General features: G+C 44.1%; 1 protein-coding gene across 1 annotated transcript; it reads right to left on the bottom strand.

Moving 5' to 3' along the window:
• Positions 1–210: 210 nt before the first annotated feature.
• Positions 211–4,945, bottom strand: LOC106574283 (acidic leucine-rich nuclear phosphoprotein 32 family member E). The gene is made up of 7 exons (XM_014150081.2): positions 4,733–4,945; positions 3,350–3,499; positions 2,992–3,114; positions 2,738–2,897; positions 2,590–2,625; positions 2,361–2,470; positions 211–1,999 (listed from the first exon to the last, which is right to left on the bottom strand). The coding sequence occupies exons 1-7, from the start codon at positions 4,784–4,786 to the stop codon at positions 1,874–1,876; spliced, it is 759 nt and encodes a 252-aa protein (XP_014005556.1). The 5' UTR covers positions 4,787–4,945; the 3' UTR covers positions 211–1,873.
• Positions 4,946–21,667: the final 16,722 nt, after the last annotated feature.

Genomic DNA, 21,667 nt, shown 5'->3' with positions numbered 1-21,667 from the left:
GGTTTCTGGGCTTTCAATGTTAAACTACGGGCTATAGCACCACCACCTGGTTCATGTCTTCAACTGGCCTCTCTTCAGAGTTCAGACCTACTGATTGGTTACACATCCATTAGATATCAGAATAAAACTGACCTGTGACCAGAAACAGTGTTATTCATCTGGAGGGTCAAAGTTAGTACTATTCCCATTAAATAACTTGATGGGAAAAAGTTAACATAAGAATTAACAGAATTTATTTTTATTTAAAAACACTTCAGAAGATGAATTAACATAAATTCCAAAACATGACTTTCTCAACAGCTGAGGCCCCAAAAAAAAAAAAAAAAAATTGAGCGTCGGGGTCTGAAGCTTTACATCCTGACATGTGCTTTGTGTTTATTAAAAATAAAAAAGGACAGATATTGCATGTTTAAAAAAAACAAAAAAAAAAACAAGCAAACACTACACAGAAAAGATAAAAGGTCTATTTACATAGTCATACAAGTTTCAAATTCTTGCACAGTAAAACCATAAAACTCCAAACAGAAACAAAAAGGAGGCAGAAAATATTTTTTTCCCCCATTGGGATATGACAGAAGTCCAGGATACCAAGTTGGATTCAGGAAAGATGAGACCATTAACTGTGTACCTGTTTATCACCAGGTCCTTCTCAGAGATTGGGTCCACCTGAGCTTTAGTATGTCACTAAACTGGTCCAGAATTAACTCAGTGTAGCCTGAATACGAATTAGCTCTTTAAACACACCTCTAGGGCTTCCTTGATGACGATCAGCGCTATAGTAAGAGACCTGAAAACTACATTACCCAGTGACCTGAAAACTACATCGCCCAGAGTCATCTGCAGCCCTAGCACAATACATTAAAAAAAAAAAAAAAACTTACAAGTTGGCTGTTTGATTGTGGAATTAAAAGTGAATTGATGACACCGCGACCGGACAAACTTTAAAGGTATCAAATCCCAGGGCCTAAACAAAGTACTTAGGAAACAGTCAGCAATCCCTACAATACAGCACAGGTAGGGTACATATAGTGTAGGTGAACAGATAGGAGGGGCTAACAACTCACTAAGGTTCCTTTCTGCCCGGGTCACTGTTAAACATTACTCGTTGGCCACCTGTCTACATATAAACCAGTGGAGGCTGGTGGGAGTAGCTACAGGAGGATTGTAATGGCTGGAATGGAACCGAGTCAAACGTGTGGTTTCCATATGTTTGATGTGGTTGATACCAGAGTGGCACAGCGGTCTAAGGCACTGCTCTCAGTGCTAGAGGTGTAACTACAGACCCTGGTTCAATTCCAGGCTGTATCACAACCGGCTATGATTGGGAGTCCCATAGGGCGGCGCACAATTGGCCCAGCGTTGTCCGGGTCAGGGTTTGGCCGTCATTGTAAATAAGAATTTGTTCTTAACCGACTTACCTAGTTAAATAAATGTTAAAAAATATATACATCGTTCCATTGATTCCAGTCTAGCCATAACAATGAGCCTGTCCTCCTATAGCTCCTCCCATATAAACATTACTATGAGCCAACCAGACAGCACATGGAGCTTTTCGCTTGACAACTAAAGTCTTGGGAGAACATGGCATAGGAGACAATCACAACCAGATGGAGTTGAAATGGGCCACTACAACTTCTCAAACATCACCTTGTCTGAACTCTATAGCCCCTCCTCACATCTGTCATGTTCCAAAACCACATTCCATTTTATAATTCTAAACCGCTTTCCTTTTTGTATGGAACATGTACAAAACAAATTAAAACACTTAGATTCTACAGTAATATCTATGGTACACAAAAAAAAGATATTCACAAACTATTTCCTGTTCCTGTTGTTCTAGCCTAGTTGTGATCCTATGCTGTTACAGGAGGGGCTAGTCGTCATCTCCATCGCTGTCATCTCCCTCGTCCTCCGCATCCCTCTTCCGTTTCTCTCCCTGGACTCCTACTCCATCCTCTTCCTCCTCCTCTTCAACATAGTCATCATCATCTTCCTCATCCTAGGGCCAGAACATTTCAATCAACATGAACAAGTAGAAAGCAGCAGGTGGCTGCGGTAATCCCCTAACCTAACGTAGCAGGTGGAGAAAGATGCCTGAGCGGAGTCCCTACTTCTATTTTAAGGGGAAACAGAACATAGGTTGAAAATACTCCATCCCCGACAATCTTAAACATCTGCTTTCTGTCGTCAACACCACCAAGGGTGGTAATCACTAGCTTTCTGGCAACGTGTAGAATCAGGAAATAAATGTAAATTGACATTTGCTGTGTATCCTCTAAGGGATTTGGACTATACACTGTCTCGTGTGTATCCTCTAAGGGACAGACTGTTAGCTGCACATGGGTTTGATGAATGATTACCTGAATGCCATCCTTCATCAGGTAGGACAGTCCCACCTCTTCACCCTCGGAACCCTCATCATCCTCGTCATCGTCCCCATCTCTGGTGGGGCCGGCTGTGTGCTCGTCATCTGTGGGGAGGACAACATTGGGTTAATTCTTTGTAATGGTCTAGGACAATGGCACATGTCTTAAGTTCATCCTCCCAGCCTTTCCTCAGTCTGTCCCCTCCCAGCCCTGTGTTGCTCACCATCATCAGCCTCTGAGTCTAGCCCCTCGTTGTCATCTGTGGGGAGGACAAATTTGGGTTAATTCTTTGTAATGCTCTAGGACAAGGGAACACGTCTCCTTTCCTCCCACCCTCAGCACGTCCCCCTCCCAGCCCCGTCGTTGCTCACCATCGTCAGCCTCTGAGTCTGGCACCTCGTTGTCTTCGTGGTCATAGCCGTCCAGGAAGGTGACCTGGGGCAGCAGCTCAAAGACACTCTCCCTGTAGTCCTCCAGAGTGGTGATCTCACAGCTGTACAGGTCCAGACTCTTCAGGTTCTTCAGGTTTTTCTGCAGTCACAATGTTGCTGTTAAGATTCTGTAATAATATTTCTGTGATTGGAATCCATTAAGTGGAATGTACTTTGTTTATGGGTTCCCTTACCAGAGGCTTCACAGTGCTGAGCTCCTTGATCTTGTTGCCGCTCAGGTTGAGATACGTCAGGTTGGGACACTTCTCAGACAGCTGGTCCAGGCCTCCAACGATCATGTTATCACTGATCTCCAGCTGAAGAGGACAGATATTGATTCATCTGAAAAAATACTATGTTCACAAGTATTATATAGTACAGACCAAAAAAATGGCTTAATATCTTATGCGTCGTCCACTTGACTACTATAGTATGTGGCTAGACAGATTAATACATTTTACTTGTATTACATTTTGTTTTATGTGGGTGAACCATCTTAACCTCTCCATGACCTGTGGAAAAATAAGATCTTGGACAGGAGATGATGCTCACCTTGAGCAGTTTTGGCAGGGAGGGCAGCTTAGCCAGGGAGGTGAGCCCCACGTTGACCATGCTGAGGAACTCCAGCTCCTTGTAGTCATCTGACAGCCCTTCCACCTCTCCATCACTGGACCGACAGTTGTCCACCACCAGCTCAGCCACCTGTGGAACAGAATCATTGAGTTTGTTTTTATGAACTTGTTGCTATATTGTGCAAGAAATAGAGAATATGAATAAATGACGTAGCATACTAGTATTCGTTTTGAACTACGCTAGAGAATGTCAACATCCTTCCTGCCTGCAACTCCCCCTCATCATATTAAAGTTAGCTCATGATCATAGAATGCGCGCGGTCACTATCCCCAGCCAGAGAAGTCATTAATTGTTACTGTCGCGGGAACTATAGCTAACTAACGTTACAAAGTAACACTAGCTACTAGCGGTCGTAGTTAGTTAGCCATAAAGTAACATATCTTGGTGAGGTTTAAATTGATCATGTGCTATTCATAACCCTTACAACGTCAACGGCCCAGCGTATAGCAATTGGCCAACACTTTCATACAACTTCAACTTCGTATCAACCGATGCAACATTTGATGCACGATGAAGTGTTAAAGAACGCAAGGCTACAAAGTAATTATCCGCACAACTATGGGCGGCATTCTGCACAACTTTACCTTGCAAAACGCCACGCGGGCGCATAGGTTGCATGAAATGCATTCCAAAGATAGGTACATATTGTAACTACCCATGTGATTGATAACGTTGTATTTGCGGAGAAGGCACATTCAGTTAGCTCGCTGTTTAAAATACCAAATAAACACTACTTTCACACAAGTCACTTCTATTCAGTATGCGCAAACAACTCCATTGTGTTCTTCAAAACAACTCGTGGAGCTGGTCGGCTCTACGCTAGCAAATCCAAGGATAATTTATTATAGGGCATTGCTGTCTAACTAACTAGGCTACTAAAGTCCATGTAGGCTACCAATAGTGTTTGATAATTCTTAACGTCGGCATTATTTGGGTTGGGAAAACTTGAACTCCATTAACAAACTAACGTTACCGGTTAGGAGTCTAGCTAGCCAGCATTGGCGCTAGCTACATGTAGCTAGCTAGCTGATGTCCTTGGTAGCGCTAACTCAGTCAGAGCAAGTCGCGCCACCATCAAGGTTCTGATCCTATTTTAGTCCGAATCGATTTCTATCGCATCCTCTTTGTGCTAACCACCCATATGTGATTTATTATCAGATATTGTGTTGGCACACCAGTTGTATACTATAAGTTAGCAAGCTAAAGAGTATCGCGCATCGTCATTTCGCATCCACCATGGTTGAGTCGTCATCCTTCACAAAATGCATTGGGAAATAAATAAATAAAGACGTAATACTATACCTCGGCTGGGGTCTTGTTCCTCAACTCCAAACTGATCCTCTTCTCCATCTCCATTTTGAAGACAAACGAAAGCACAAAATCAAAGGAAAAATGAAAATAAAAAGCCGACCACTCAAGCGCTCAGTCACTCCAACCTTCTTCTGTCTATGGCTGATAGGCGATAACCAAACCACCATGTTACCTCGCACCCAACCCCCTTTCTAAGACACGCCTTCTTCTGCATGAATATTACGTTTTTCTGTTTTTAATCATGCTATTGGGCCAGCTATTGCGCCATTCAACAGGGACCGCCCTAATTTACATAATATGGCTTGGTGGTAGTTGTAATAGGTCAGGATTGCGTGGTCATTTAATACAGGTCAACCAATGAGATGATTAATACCTCACTTTTAAACTTAGGATACGCCTCCTCTTTGTTCTCATTGGCGCCATTATCAAGTATCGACAGTTGATATAATGCTGTGTTCAAAACCAAGTGGGGAAAGTGGTCATTTCTAGTTGAGTAGTATCAAATAAAATTGTATTTGTCACATTTATTTAACCTTAATTTAACCAGGTAGGCAAGTTGAGAACAAGTTCTCATTTACAATTGCAACCTGGCCAAGACAAAGCAAGCAGTTTGACACATACAACAACATAGAGTTACACATGGAGTAAAACAAACATACAGCCAATAATATAGTAGAAAAATAAGTCTATATACAAAGTGAGCAAATGAGGTGAGATAAGGTAGGTAAAGGCAAAAAAGGCCATGGTGGCGAAGTAAATACAATATAGAAAGTAAAACACTGGAATGGTAGATTTGCAGTGGAAGAAAGTGCAAAGTAGGAATAGAAATATGGGGTGCAAAGGAGCAAAAATAAATAAATACAGTAGGGGAAGAGGTAGTTGTTTGGGCTAAATTATAGATGGGCTATGTACAGGTGCAGTGATCTGTGAGCTGCTCTGACAGCTGGTGCTTAAAGCTAGTGAGGGAGATAAGTGTTTCCAGTTTTAGAGATTTTTGTAGTTCGTTCCAGTCATTGGCAGCAGAGAACTGGAAGGAGAGGCGGCCGAAGGAGGAATTGGCTTTGGGGGTGACCAGAGAGATATACCTGCTGGAGCACGGGCTACAGGTGGGTGCTGCTATGGTGACCAGCGAGCTGAGATAAGGGGGAACTTTACATGCGCCGAATACAACAGTGAAATGCTTACTTACAAGCCCTAACCAACAATGCAGTTAAAAATAATAATAATTACAGAAAAATATACAGAAAAAAAGAATAAGAAATAAAAGTTACTAATAATTAAAGAGCAGCAGCAAAATAACAATAGTGAGGCTATATACAGGGGGTACCGGTACAGAGTCAATGTGTGGGGGCACTGGTTAGTCAAAGTAATTGAGGTACTATGTACATGTAGGTAGAGTTATTAAAGTGACTATGCATAGATAATAACAGAGAGTAGCAGCAGTGTAAAAAGGGGGGGGGGGGGGGCAATGCAAATAGTCTGGGTAGCCATTTGATTAGATGTTCAGGAGTCTTATGGCTTGGGGGTAGAAGCTGTTTAGAAGCCTCTTGGACCAAGACTTGGCGCTCCGGTACCGCTTGCCATGCGGTAGCAGAGAGAACAGTCTATGACTAGGGTGGCTGGAGTCTTTGACAATTTTTAGGGCCTTCCTCTGACACCGCCTGGTAGAGAGGTCCTGGATGGCAGGAAGCTTGGCCCCAGTGATGTACTGGGCCGTACTCACTACTCTTTGTAGTGCCTTGCGGTCGGAGGCTGAGCAGTTGCCATACCAGGCAGTGATGCAACCAGTCAGGATGCTCTCGATAGTAAATACTAGTTGGATGCATTCATGCAATTTTAACTTGTTGAGAAACGCTGATTGGGTAATGTCAAACAAGCTGCGTCCACCATAAACTAAAAGTACAGCTATCATGCTCACAAACAAAATATAGTGTTCAAAAACAATATTAATAGATTGCTTTTTATAAATAATATTTTTTGTTGTTCCATTAAACTGCTGAAAATGCTGGTGATGTCAAAGATCAGCCTGTGGGAGAAGTTGGCGCTCAGGGATGATATAGGAGTTTTCACAAATTACCAGTTCGTGGGGCGTTCAAGTGTACTGAACAAAAATATAAATGCAACATGCAACAATTTCAATAATTTTACTGAGTTACAGTTCCTATAAGGAAATCAGTCCATTTAAATAAACAAATTAGGCACTAATCTATGGATTTCACATGACTGGGCAGGGGTGCAGCCATGGGGAGCCAGGCCCAGACAATCAAAATAAGTTTTAGAAAAATGAGCATTCAATTCTCTGGCAACAGCTCTGGTGGACATTCCTGCAGTCAGCATGCCGATTGCACGCTCCCTCAAAACCTGAGACATCTGTGGCATTGTGTTGCGTTTTATTGTCCCCAGCACAAGGTGTGCCTGTGTAATGATTGATCATGCTGTTTAATCAGCTTCTTGATATGCCACACCTGTCAGGAGGAGAAATGTTCACTAACAGGGATGTAACCAAATTTGTGCCAAAAAATATTGAGAAATAAGCTTTTTGTGCATATGGAAAAATTCTGGGATCTTTTATTTCAGCTCATGAAACATGGGTTTATATTTTTGTTCAGTATAGAGTTTCCCCAGTCGTATGTGGTAAATACCACCTTCCCAATTGGTTATAAATGCAGCGTTAGAGTGTTCCGCTATAATAAATGTAATGTATAATACACATTTTGACACTATGAAAATATTCAATATAAATACATTAGCATTTTGGTAAGTTACCAGACACTCTTATCCAGAGCGACTTTACAGTAAGTGCATTCAAGGCAGGTAAGACAACCACACATCAAAGTCATTGCAAGTAAATTATTTTCTCGATAAAGCATCTATCAGCAAAGTCTGTGCTAGTAAGCAAAGACAAGTATTTTCAAGTATTACATTTTTTAAAATGTGGTCCTCTGTGACTCAGTTGGTAGAGCATGGTGGTTCGATTCCTGGAACCAATCATATATAACAAATGGATGCATAATGAATGCATCCCTGTGGCTCAGTTGGTAGAGCATGGTGTTTGCAACGCCAGCATGGTGTGTGCAACGCCAGGGTTGTGGGTTCGATTCCCACGGGGGGCCAGTACAAAAAAAATGCATGAAATGAAATGTAAGCATTCACTACTACTAAGTTGCTCTGGATAAGAGCGTCTGCTAAATGACTAAAATGTAAATGTAAGTCACTTTGGATTAAAGTGTCTGCTAAATGGCATATATTATTCGAAATGTAATTAAAAACTAAGTAATCAACCCAACTTTCAAAACAAAGTAATTGAATGTTAGGCTTGGCAAGCCAGGCTGTGGGCTATTGCCTATTCCATTCTTTCATGCATGACAATGAGTGGCAACTGCGAGGAGTGGCATGATGGCACAAAAAGACTGAAACACAGGCTAAAACCAAGCTTATTGTGCTGATTTCCCTCCAGTGTGGCAAAAGTGTCTATTGAGCTTCACTATCTTCCTTCATAGTTCCCTGTGGCGCCCCCGTCCCATTTCAACACTAGCATAGTTCCCAGTAGGAACCTATGCATATAAATTATAGCTACACAATTTACTAGATGAGGTATGGCATCTCTTCCTTATATCAATACTGCTATTAGAAGATAATATTCATTCCATTTTATCCCATGTATCTCTATTTGATGATGTGTTGTACTGTGTTTATGTTGTAGTATCAGTGATGCTCACTAGATGTCAGGCAACACAATGTAGTGGGCTGATGGACTAACCTGCCAGAAGGTCATCTAGATGTCAGGCAACACAATGTAGTGTTCTGATGGACTAACCTTCCAGAAGGTCATCTAGATGTCAGGCAACACAATGTAGTGTTCTGATGGACTAACCTGCCAGAAGGTCATCTAGATGTCAGGCAACACAATGTAGTGTTCTGATGGACTAACCTGCCAGAAGGTCATCTAGATGTCAGGCAACACAATGTAGTGGGCTGATGGACTAACCTGCCAGAAGGTCATCTAGATGTCAGGCAACACAATGTAGTGTTCTGATGGACTAACCTTCCAGAAGGTCATCTAGATGTCAGGCAACACAATGTAGTGGGCTGATGGACTAACCTGCCAGAAGGTCATCTAGATGTCAGGCAACACAATGTAGTGTACTGATGGACTAACCTGCCAGAAGGTCATCTAGATGTCAGGCAACACAATGTAGTGGGCTGATGGACTAACCTGCCAGAAGGTCATTTAGATGTCAGGCAACACAATGTAGTGGGCTGATGGACTAACCTGCCAGAAGTTCATCTAGATGTCAGGCAACACAATGTAGTGTTCTGATGGACTAACCTGCCAGAAGGTCATCTAGATGTCAGGCAACACAATGTAGTGTTCTGATGGACTAACCTGCCAGAAGGTCATCTAGATGTCAGGCAACACAATGTAGTGTTCTGATGGACTAACCTGCCAGAAGGTCATCTACATGTCAGGCAACACAATGTAGTGGGCTGATGGACTAACCTGCCAGAAGGTCATCTAGATGTCAGGCAACACAATGTAGTGGGCTGATGGACTAACCTGCCAGAAGTTCATCTAGATGTCAGGCAACACAATGTAGTGGGCTGATGGACTAACCTGCCAGAAGGTCATCTAGATGTCAGGCAACACAATGTAGTGTTCTGATGGACTAACCTGCCAGAAGGTCATCTAGATGTCAGGCAACACAATGTAGTGTTCTGATGGACTAACCTGCCAGAAGTTCATCTAGATGTCAGGCAACACAATGTAGTGGGCTGATGGACTAACCTGCCAGAAGGTCATCTAGATGTCAGGCAACACAATGTAGTGTTCTGATGGACTAACCTGCCAGAAGGTCATCTAGATGTCAGGCAACACAATGTAGTGTTCTGATGGACTAACCTGCCAGAAGGTCATCTACATGTCAGGCAACACAATGTAGTGGGCTGATGGACTAACCTGCCAGAAGTTCATCTAGATGTCAGGCAACACAATGTAGTGGGCTGATGGACTAACCTGCCAGAAGGTCATCTAGATGTCAGGCAACACAATGTAGTGTTCTGATGGACTAACCTGCCAGAAGGTCATCTAGATGTCAGGCAACACAATGTAGTGTTCTGATGGACTAACCTGCCAGAAGTTCATCTAGATGTCAGGCAACACAATGTAGTGGGCTGATGGACTAACCTGCCAGAAGGTCATCTAGATGTCAGGCAACACAATGTAGTGTTCTGATGGACTAACCTGCCAGAAGGTCATCTAGATGTCAGGCAACACAATGTAGTGGGCTGATGGACTAACCTGCCAGAAGTTCATCTAGATGTCAGGCAACACAATGTAGTGTTCTGATGGACTAACCTGCCAGAAGGTCATCTAGATGTCAGGCAACACAATGTAGTGTTCTGATGGACTAACCTGCCAGAAGGTCATCTAGATGTCAGGCAACACAATGTAGTGGGCTGATGGACTAACCTGCCAGAAGGTCATCTAGATGTCAGGCAACACAATGTAGTGTTCTGATGGACTAACCTGCCAGAAGGTCATCTAGATGTCAGGCAACACAATGTAGTGTTCTGATGGACTAACCTGCCAGAAGTTCATCTAGATGTCAGGCAACACAATGTAGTGTTCTGATGGACTAACCTGCCAGAAGGTCATCTAGATGTCAGGCAACACAATGTAGTGGGCTGATGGACTAACCTGCCAGAAGGTCATCTAGATGTCAGGCAACACAATGTAGTGTTCTGATGGACTAACCTTCCAGAAGGTCATCTAGATGTCAGGCAACACAATGTAGTGTTCTGATGGACTAACCTGCCAGAAGGTCATCTAGATGTCAGGCAACACAATGTAGTGTTCTGATGGACTAACCTTCCAGAAGGTCATCTAGATGTCAGGCAACACAATGTAGTGTTCTGATGGACTAACCTTCCAGAAGGTCATCTAGATGTCAGGCAACACAATGTAGTGTACTGATGGACTAACCTTCCAGAAGGTCATCTAGATGTCAGGCAACACAATGTAGTGTTCTGATGGACTAACCTGCCAGAAGGTCATCTAGATGTCAGGCAACACAATGTAGTGTTCTGATGGACTAACCTGCCAGAAGGTCATCTAGATGTCAGGCAACACAATGTAGTGGGCTGATGGACTAACCTGCCAGAAGGTCATCTAGATGTCAGGCAACACAATGTAGTGTTCTGATGGACTAACCTGCCAGAAGGTCATCTAGATGTCAGGCAACACAATGTAGTGGGCTGATGGACTAACCTGCCAGAAGGTCATCTAGATGTCAGGCAACACAATGTAGTGTTCTGATGGACTAACCTTCCAGAAGGTCATCTAGATGTCAGGCAACACAATGTAGTGTTCTGATGGACTAACCTGCCAGAAGGTCATCTAGATGTCAGGCAACACAATGTAGTGTTCTGATGGACTAACCTTCCAGAAGGTCATCTAGATGTCAGGCAACACAATGTAGTGTTCTGATGGACTAACCTTCCAGAAGGTCATCTAGATGTCAGGCAACACAATGTAGTGTTCTGATGGACTAACCTGCCAGAAGGTCATCTAGATGTCAGGCAACACAATGTAGTGTTCTGATGGACTAACCTGCCAGAAGGTCATCTAGATGTCAGGCAACACAATGTAGTGTTCTGATGGACTAACCTGCCAGAAGGTCATCTAGATGTCAGGCAACACAATGTAGTGGGCTGATGGACTAACCTGCCAGAAGGTCATCTAGATGTCAGGCAACACAATGTAGTGTTCTGATGGACTAACCTGCCAGAAGTTCATCTAGATGTCAGGCAACACAATGTAGTGTTCTGATGGACTAACCTGCCAGAAGGTCATCTAGATGTCAGGCAACACAATGTAGTGTTCTGATGGACTAACCTGCCAGAAGGTCATCTAGATGTCAGGCAACACAATGTAGTGTACTGATGGACTAACCTGCCAGAAGGTCATCTAGATGTCAGGCAACACAATGTAGTGTTCTGATGGACTAACCTGCCAGAAGGTCATCTAGATGTCAGGTAACACAATGTAGTGGGTTGATGGACTAAACTGCCGGACAGCCATGGTCTGCTGACCTTGGGTTCAACGGCTTGCCTCTAGAGGCCTCTGCTTACTCTTTTTTCCACTCAGAGAAACTTGCTGAAAGGTTCTATTAATCGGAAGAATCAGACAGAAGCTCAGACGGCCGAACATTTGATTTATCTCCCAAAAATCGGTTTGGGGCTACAGCTGTTGGTGAGTTTAGATGTCTCACTTTTCAAAATTGAAAAGGCACTCGCACATCTGAGCTATTTTTGTTGCAGGTGTATGGTAACAGTTGAATAAGATGAGAAAAAAGAAGAAACCAGCACACTGCTCTTGATAGTGTCACTGCTCTTTATTAAGCTTTACGTATCGACTTCAAGGCTTTCGTCAGAGCTTAATAAAGAGCAGTGATACTAGCAAGAGCAGTGTGCAGGTTTCTTCTTTTTTCTCACTTTTGACATGCTTTACGTTATGAACTGTTTCTATACATTTACGGCCTTGTGTTTACAGCACTTTAAAATAGCTGACAGCTTGCGACACCATCTCCCATCTATGACTGTGCCTTAGTCCCGATTCTCCACACTTTTCCGTGGGAGGTACTGTATGTAACATTTAGACAGCCCCGAGTCAAGCCAGTCTTGAAACACGTCAGGCACATGAAGCGAGCTTTTCATGACCTGGCTTTGCCTGTTAATACCAAGCAAGGGAGGGGTTTGGGGTTATTTTACAGCGTAGAGCTTTTTCAACACTTTTTTTTCCTGAAGATAATGTATCTGTCCATAAGTTGCTCTGTCTTGCATCTCACACAGAGAGATAAGAGTGTCAGAGCCCTGGTTAATGCCACAGTGAATACAGTGCTGCATCCAGATCACTTCTAGAATATACTTTATCACCCCTCCTTTGTAACACATAGCAGCCATTAGGAAATGAATAAGTAGCTGAAGTTATAACTTTGTTAAAAACCCCAAAACACCATTAGAGAAATACAACAGGTACACACACACACGCACACACACGCTCGCACGCACGTTTTTCTACTCAATTGATGGCTTGTTTTACTCCTCCCATAGAGACTGTTTCCCAGCACCTGGGTGTCAGTCGTTTATGCCATGACCCCTGCCCCTTTGACCCCCAGGCCATTTCCATCAGTGTGACTCCTTCCAGATGTGTGTTATAGTGGCTGCGGTGGTTTTCATGGACTGTCTGGTTTAGAGGGTGCTGAACACGCTGCTCATGGTTAATGACGGAACAAACAGCTTTGTCAACAGAAAATCCCACTGATGACAGGATTCAGTGTGAACTGTGCACTTTCCTTTGGGAGCATAGGGGATACCTGCGAGTGCAATATTTTTCCACCGGATAGGGTCCATGGAACAGCAATGTTTGATTAAATGGTTAATTGTGCAAAGCATTTTTTGTTTCTGTTGCCGTGATAATGTTTCCTTGCCTGAGACATGAGTACAGATGTTAGCTGTCAGTGCAAGTCGCTAGCCTTTAGCTTGACATGTTAACACTGTCTCCTTCTGAGCACATTGCACTGCTGAGCCGTGTTTGATTCCTGGTCAGTTACAGGATGAGCTTGAAGAGCACTGGGTCCAGTATGGGAGAGACATTGCACTGCAATTCCAAAGACACAAACTCCTATGTAATCCCAGAGAATATTTGTATTTTTGTACTGTGGACTCTGAGCCCAAGATGAACATTGAACACACATTGCATGTTTGAGCGTAGTTTGTGTGCACACTTGCTCCAGACGGCAGATTTAGAAACCTACAAATTCTTGTGTGGATTTGAGTGTTTTACCCCAAATGTTGGTCTCAGAGTCCACAGTCCAATAAGATCACATAGAAAGTGTTACATGGTCAAATGGCATGTGTCTTTGGAATTGCAGTTAATGGGAAAATAAATACTCACGTCACTGTGCATCAACATAGACATGGATATGAGGGGAGGCGTTCTCAGGGCTCAGATGCCGGACCAGATGTGTCAACATGTCCCGCGTCAACTGGTCTAGTAGGGAGTGAAAGTAACAGAACCCAGCCGTGCTTCAAGCAAGGGCAGAGGCTAAGGGGGAATGAGCCTATCTACACTGAGTGTACAAAACACATGCCTTTGAACGGGGTATGGTAGTAGGTGCTAGCCACACCGTTTTGAGTGTGTCAAGAACTGCAACGCTGCTGGGTTTTTCATGCTCAACAGTTTCCCGTGTGTATCAAGAATGGTCCACCACCCAAAGGACATACAGCCAACTTGACACAGCTGTGGGAAGCATTGGAGTCAACATGTTCCTAATGTTTTGTACACTCAGTGTATATTGTCAAGAGCCCCCTAATCATAGACCTGTCCACAGGAGCTGCTGAAGACGGCAAATGACTCTAGCGCTATCACCCAATACCAGTGGAGGCTGCTGAGGGGAGGACGGCTCATAATAATGGCTGGAATGGAATATAATGGCTGCCATGGAATGGAAGGGAGTGAATGAATGAAAACCATGTGTTTGATGCCATTCCATTCACTCTCTTCCGGACATTATTATGAGCCGTCCTCCCCTCTGCCGCCTCCTGTGACTGAGATAATAAAGCTGTGGGATGTGGTAGTTGATGCTGTGTATTTTAGTGTGACGTGTGTTCATTTATTAACGTGGAGCCAGTAATAATATACCGTCTGGGTTGATCATCTTTCCCCTTCATTATACTGTTTGCACTTGTCATGTTCATTTGAGCAACATTCTGGACAGTGTTTGATGCGGTACATGTGAGTAAGTAGGAGTGTATGTAATCACTTACATGCTAGGATATTGGAACTCAAATGGTGTCCATAGCAACATAGTGTATGTTCTTTGACCTCAGTAATGCTTCCCCTGTTCCCATTAGGCTGCATTGTCATTATTAATTTGCTAGATGCTGAACAGAGATGGTGAAGAGAGAGAGATGAAAAGCAAAGACCCTGGGACCGAAAGATTTCCAGGATGGTGGAACAAGTCTTCATCCAGTAAATCATACTGAGATGTCTCATTGGGGGACTGGTGTGAATGTTTCTGCTGTGGGTCAGCCCTCTTTGATTCAAGCATTTAGGGCACTCCTTATCCAGGGATGTGTGTGTTTAGTAGGGTTGGGATTTAGGGGATTGGATATTAGCTGTGGAATGTGGGAGTATGTTGGCTCGCAGGTGTTTGAAACGGGAAAGTCCATAATTCTCAGAAAAGTGCAAATCCAAGTAGTAAAAATGCTGTAGATTTTACTTATCCTTTATTTTAGCAGGGAGCCCCATTGAGTCCAGAGCCTCTTTTTCAAATGTATAAAATATACAACATGCAAACATACAACGTCATAAAAACATACAATACAATGAGTAATTTACGAAGCAAACATAATAAAAAGATTGAATGATGAATACGAATAGTAAGAACAATAGTCCATCATAAGGCGGTTTGGGATGGAGCAGTTTAGTACTTCCTGTTATATTTCAGATTCTATACTGGACTAAGACTAAGAGATGTCCTGTATGGATATACAAATAATCATGAATGCACTATTGTCCTTCTGCCAAGTCAGAAAGCACTACAGAAATACTGTTTCATAGGGTAGTCAATGAACAGGCTCAAGTTGGGAAAATTCCATCATATGACAGATTCTAAATGATTTAGGCTACCAAATCAGCCCCCCCCCCCCCCCCTTAAATTCAATGCAGACAATCCATCAGTTTGTCAATAAGGTCTTTCATATTGCATGGCATGACCGATTCCTCACCATAGCTGCAGGCCTAGCTAACACTGTGTTGGCATAGATTCATCTGCCTTCAATGACTCATATTCCCCAACAACTAGCCCCGTAATGGCAGTACTGGCCCTCTTTGTAGAGAGTGACTTCAAAGACTTGTTGAGACAGAGCCCAGTTTGAATAACAAAACCATGTTGCCTGTTTGGCTGAGGCTTGTCAAATAGAGATTCAATGATAAAGCAGAGAGAACTCTACGGTCACTGATGGGTCTGCTAACCACCAAAGACTGAATCTGGTCAAGTGGTTATGAACCTTATCACAAATAGCCTACCAATAATGCAGTGACACAGAACATGGCATGGAATGAGATGGGAGGGGCAGGAGGGGCAGGAGAGGCAGGAGGGGCAGGAGGGTGCAGGAGGGGCAGGACGGGCAGGAGGGTGCAGGAGGGGCAGGAGAGGTAGGAGGGGCAGGAGGGGCAGGAGAGGCAGGAGGGGCAGGAGGCACAGGAGGGTGGCAGGAGGGGCAGGAGGGGCAGGAGGGACAGGAGGGGCAGGAGGGGCAGGAGGGGCAGGAGAGGCAGGAGGGGCAGGAGGGGCACTTAAGTAGTAACATAATCCAGAGCCTTTCCACATGTGTAACGAAAGGAAAGTAGTTTAGTCTTTAAATGTACCCATTTGTGTTCTGTGTATCAGTATCTGTCAATTGTTTTTGAGACAGAGAGAAAATGGAGAGACGATGTGTCCTTAACTTACCTGTGACGTAATTTACCCAATGATCGCTTGGCTGGCTAGAAAGATGAATATGCCTTTATGCCATGGGTCACTGTTCACGCTTCAACGACAGATGACAGATGTTCATCACAATAGTAAGGTTGTGTTGGAGATAAGAATAGAAAGAGAATGTGAGAAAGAGAAAAAGAAAGAGGGACCAGAGTTAAAAAATCAACCAGCTGTTAAATGTTACTTTGACTTGATGAGCAGTTTTCCACTCAGCAAGTGAAAGACAGATGTCTGGTCATACTGTATTTCTCTCTGTTATGACAATATCTTTATTGTCTCCAACCAAACCCATGAAATACCAACTCTCAACACTATTTGAATGAGATCATACCAAATTTGCCTCAGCCTGTAAGAATACATTTTGAGCAGGTTGACATTTATTGTCATGAGTCTGGCCCTGGAGGCAGAACTGAGCAATTTCCCGCTAGATGGGCCAGCTGCAAAATTGTCTGTATTGTAAAAAATTATGGAAACCAAAATGAGCTTTTAGCTCTTAATTTAAGATTAGGGTTAGTAATTAGGGTTAGAATTGTTGTTAAATTTAGGGTTAGGTTAGGTTTAAAATCAGATTTTATGACTGTGGCTGTGCCAGCTAGGGACCGCTCTGCAGAGCTGCCTCCAGGGCAAGACTCATGACAATAAATGCCGACCTACACATTTTGAGGGTTTAATGAATGTTGCGAATAATAAGAACCATAAACCAGAGCTTCAAACGGATACATTTTGTTCTGTTTTCTCTTTGTTATCAATGTGCCTTGTGTTAAAAACAACAAGAACATGCAGAAAAACACAGACAAGTTGAGACTGTAACTCTGGTGTCATCACTTCTTACAGGAAACGGTTGGCACCAGTTTTTGCAACCCAGCCTTGACATCCCCGGGTCACCGAATTCTCCTCAACTACTCTTTATACCTTCCACGATGGCTGCAGTGTCAACGGTACAGATAGACATAGCACCCATGAGGCTTTTCCCTCAGCAGCTACACAGATTACATTAGATACATTTAGTAGACACAGGGAGCTGCCAAGTGGTGGCTATTCAGCGGCCTGATGGTCTGGGGGTAGAAGCTACTGGCCAGTCTGGCAGTTTTTATCCACGATGCTCCTATACTGCCCACGTCTGAGTGATGGAAGCGGAGAGAAGGGTGGCTGAGGGTGGCCTTCCTGCGACACGTGGTGTTCTAGGTGTCCTAGAGGGCAGGCAGTGAGCACCCAGTGGTGCGTTGGGCTGAGCGTACCACCCTCTGTAGAGCTTTGCGGTCAGTGGCGAGGGAGTTGCCGTACCAGGCTGTGATGCAGCCCGGCAGTATGATGTCTATGGTGCTCCTGTAGAACAATGTGAAGGCCCTCGGGGACAGAACACATTTCTTCAGCCTCCTGAGGTTGAAGAGTGGCTGTTGTGGTTTCTTCACCACGGTGTCTGTGCGGTGAAAACATCAGGACTGGCAGCGTCTTGGGTGAGGCAGCTTTCTCATGGTCATTTTCCATAAGCAGAGATGACGTCTCGGTGGCTTATTGTTTTAGCTGTCAGTGGGGATTTTCTTTAGGGTGGAATTTCAGCATGGCTCGTAGAGTTGTAGCATGGCCAGCCCAGGTGTCATAGAGCTGCAGGTGATGCTGGTGGTTTAAGCCTGCTGTTTAGCTGTTAGCAGCACTTAGGCTGGCACAGTGAGGATTCAGGTTACCAGCCTCTCATGTCATACCACACCACTCTGCATGGTCTTTCTCCCATGATGAGGGTTCCCACTGTTTGGTTTGTACTGCTGTCGGCAGGTGGTCTTATCTGTTCATGGTCTAACTGCATTAGAAGGATTTTGTCTCCCTGGGGCCTTGGATTTACCAGTTATAAAAATATAGATTGATACCAAAAAATATTTTATTCATCATCCTGTGCTGCAGAGGGCAGAGAGAGGAATTAAGATATTATTTCATATCAAGTGATAAACCATACCACCACCTCCATGTAGAGAGATAAACCATACCACCACCTCCCTGTAGAGATAAACCATACCACCACCTACCAGTAGAGAGATAAACCATACCACCACCTCCATGTAGAGAGATAAACCATACCCCCACCTCCATGTAGAGAGATAAACCATACCACCACATACCAGTAGAGAGATAAACCATACCACCACCTCCATGTAGAGATAAACCATACCACCACCTCCCTGTAGAGAGATAAACCATACCACCACCTACCAGTAGAGAGATAAACCATACCACCACCTCCATGTAGAGAGATAAACCATACCACCACCTACCAGTAGAGAGATAAACCATACCACCACCTACCAGTAGAGAGATAAACCATACCACCACCTCCATGTAGAGAGATAAACCATACCACCACCTCCCTGTAGAGAGATAAACCATACCACCACCTCCCTGTAGAGAGATAAACCATACCACCACCTCCCTGTAGAGAGATAAACCATACCACCACCTCCATGTAGAGAGATAAACCATACCACCACCTCCCTGTAGAGAGATAAACCATACCACCACCTCCCTGTAGAGATAAACCATACCACCACCTCCATGTAGAGAGATAAACCATACCACCACCTACATGTAGAGAGATAAACCATACCACCACCTCCCTGTAGAGATAAACCATAACACCACCTCCCTGTAGAGAGATAAACCATACCACCACCTCCCTGTAGAGCGATAAACCATACCACCACCTCCATGTAGAGAGATAAACCATACCACCACCTCTCTGTAGAGAGATAAACCATACCACCACCTCCATGTAGAGAGATAAACCATACCACCACCTCCCTGTAGAGAGATAAACCATACCACCACCTCCATGTAGAGAGATAAACCATACCACCACCTCCCTGTAGAGATAAACCATAACACCACCTCCCTGTAGAGAGATAAACCATACCACCACCTCCCTGTAGAGATAAACCATACCACCACCTCCCTGTAGAGAGATAAACCATACCACCACCTCCCTGTAGAGAGATAAACCATACCACCACCTCCCTGTAGAGAGATAAACCATACCACCACCTCCATGTAGAGAGATAAACCATACCACCACCTCCATGTAGAGAGATAAACCATACCACCACCTCCCTGTAGAGAGATAAACCATACCACCACCTCCCTGTAGAGATAAACCATACCACCACCTCCCTGTAGAGATAAACCATACCACCACCTACCAGTAGAGAGATAAACCATACCACCACCTCCCTGTAGAGAGATAAACCATACCACCACCTCCCTGTAGAGAGATAAACCATCCCACCACCTCCATGTAGAGAGATAAACCATCCCACCACCTCCATGTAGAGAGATAAACCATACCACCACCTCCCTGTAGAGAGATAAACCATACCACCACCTCCCTGTAGAGAGATAAACCATACCACCACCTCCCTGTAGAGAGATAAACCATACCACCACCTCCCTGTAGAGAGATAAACCATACCACCACCTCCCTGTAGAGAGATAAACCATACCACCACCTCCCTGTAGAGAGATAAACCATACCACCACCTCCATGTAGAGAGATAAACCATACCACCACCTCCATGTAGAGAGATAAACCATACCCCCACCTCCATGTAGAGAGATAAACCATACCACCACCTCCCTGTAGAGAGATAAACCATACCACCACCTCCCTGTAGAGAGATAAACCATACCACCACCTCCCTGTAGAGAGATAAACCATACCCCCACCTCCATGTAGAGAGATAAACCATACTGTCCCCTCCCTGTGGAGAGTTAGTTCTTGATAGAGAGATAAGTTTGCCAGGACTTCTTCCCTGCTGAGCGACCAACTACAGATGGGGACAGTGAGGACAGGGAGAGAAGAGTGGGGCCATATAAGATACATCTCTGCTTCGTGTTAGAGCAGAGGACTTACTGGGCCAGGCAGGAAGGACTTCCAGCCTGTCTGTACTGTAAAACACCAGGAAACATTTCAGGGCCCTACAGGACTTGGTATATGACATTATGAACAGTAATTGCAGGTTGGTTATGTCAGTGACTGCATATCTTATTACGACCTATGATTGACAGAAGGGAATTAGGGCCCTTTTAAAAAAAATGATATTCAAGGAGGATGAAGTTTTGTTTACTCCTCTAAGGCATCTCTTTTGTCCCGGGCAATACTGGTAGGCAATAGATATATGAACCTGTCCAGGCAGGCTTTAGTGTACTGCAGGTATGGATTAGTGTACGCATTTGAAGCCTTGTCCTGTTTTCACTTGGGTACACATGAACACCTGATTGAATAATACCAGCATAATGAATCTGTTAAGCTGGTAAATACAGGTACGTGGTCAAGTAGGCCACCCATGGTTTACAGTCTATGGTTATGATTAACAGGCGGCATAATGAGTAGCAGGTTTCCACTTGTAAAGGTGAAGTAATGGACTGTTTATAGCTGGGAGGTAGAAGGAAGAAAACATAACAAACCTTCTGGGAACATTGACTCTCCTGGAATGAGGGATATTCTGATTGTGTGTGTGTGTGTGTGTGTGTGTGTGTGTGTGTGTGTGTGTGTGTGTGTGTGTGTGTGTGTGTGTGTGTGTGTGTGTGTGTGTGTGTGTGTGTGTGTGTGTGTGTGTGTGTGTGTGTGTGTGTGTGCGTGTGAGTAGCACATCCTCCCTGACCGTCTCCCCACACCCACGGTCCAGCTCTCACACCCCCAGCAAACAGCTGGGACTAGTTAGGACGTAGAGCGGCAAGTTAGAAGAGCTGGGGATACAGTACTGTCCCATATATCTGCCCTTGTTTATTCAGAACCCTGGGAAGAGGGAGTAGAGCGGGGGAGGGAGAGGGAGTAGAGTGGGGGAGGGAGAGGGAGTAGGGAAGGGGGAGTGTGATCCGACCCCTGGCTTTTTTCTTGACCTTTCTCTCCTTCTCCTCCTCTCATCACTCTTTATCTTTCTCTACTTCTCCTCCTCTCATCACTCTTTATCTTTCTCTACTTCTCCTCCTCTCATCACTCTTTATCTTTCTCTACTTCTCCTCCTCTCATCACTCTTTATCTTTCTCTACTTCTCCTCCTCTCATCACTCTTTATCTTTCTCTACTTCTCCTCCTCTCATCACTCTTTATCTTTCTCTACTTCTCCTCCTCTCATCACTCTTTATCTTTCTCTACTTCTCCTCCTCTCATCACTCTTTATCTTTCTCTCCTTCTCCTCCTCTCATCACTCTTTATCTTTCTCTACTTCTCCTCCTCTCATCACTCTTTATCTTTCTCTCCTTCTCCTCCTCTCATCACTCTTTATTTCTCTACTTCTCCTCCTCTCATCACTCTTTATCCTCTATTCTCCTCCTCTCATCACTCTTTATCTTTCTCTACTTCTCCTCCTCTCATCACTCTTTATCTTTCTCTCCTTCTC

Source organism: Salmo salar, chromosome ssa02, assembly GCF_905237065.1.
Source record: "Salmo salar chromosome ssa02, Ssal_v3.1, whole genome shotgun sequence".
NCBI lineage: Eukaryota > Metazoa > Chordata > Actinopteri > Salmoniformes > Salmonidae > Salmo > Salmo salar.
Note: the sequence above shows the minus strand (reverse complement) of the source record. Positions and strands in the feature narration are given on the sequence as shown.

Excerpts from the sequence above, each read along its gene's own strand:
- LOC106574283 (XM_014150081.2), bottom strand. The coding sequence starts at position 4,786 with ATGGAGATGGAGAAGAGGATCAGTTTGGAGTTGAGGAACAAGACCCCA. Across the intron at positions 2,898-2,991 it reads TCAGCACTGTGAAGCCTCTG|AAAAACCTGAAGAACCTGAA; the intron begins GTAAGGGAACCC and ends TTGTGACTGCAG. Across the intron at positions 2,626-2,737 it reads AGACTCAGAGGCTGACGATG|ATGACAACGAGGGGCTAGAC; the intron begins GTGAGCAACGAC and ends TCCTCCCCACAG.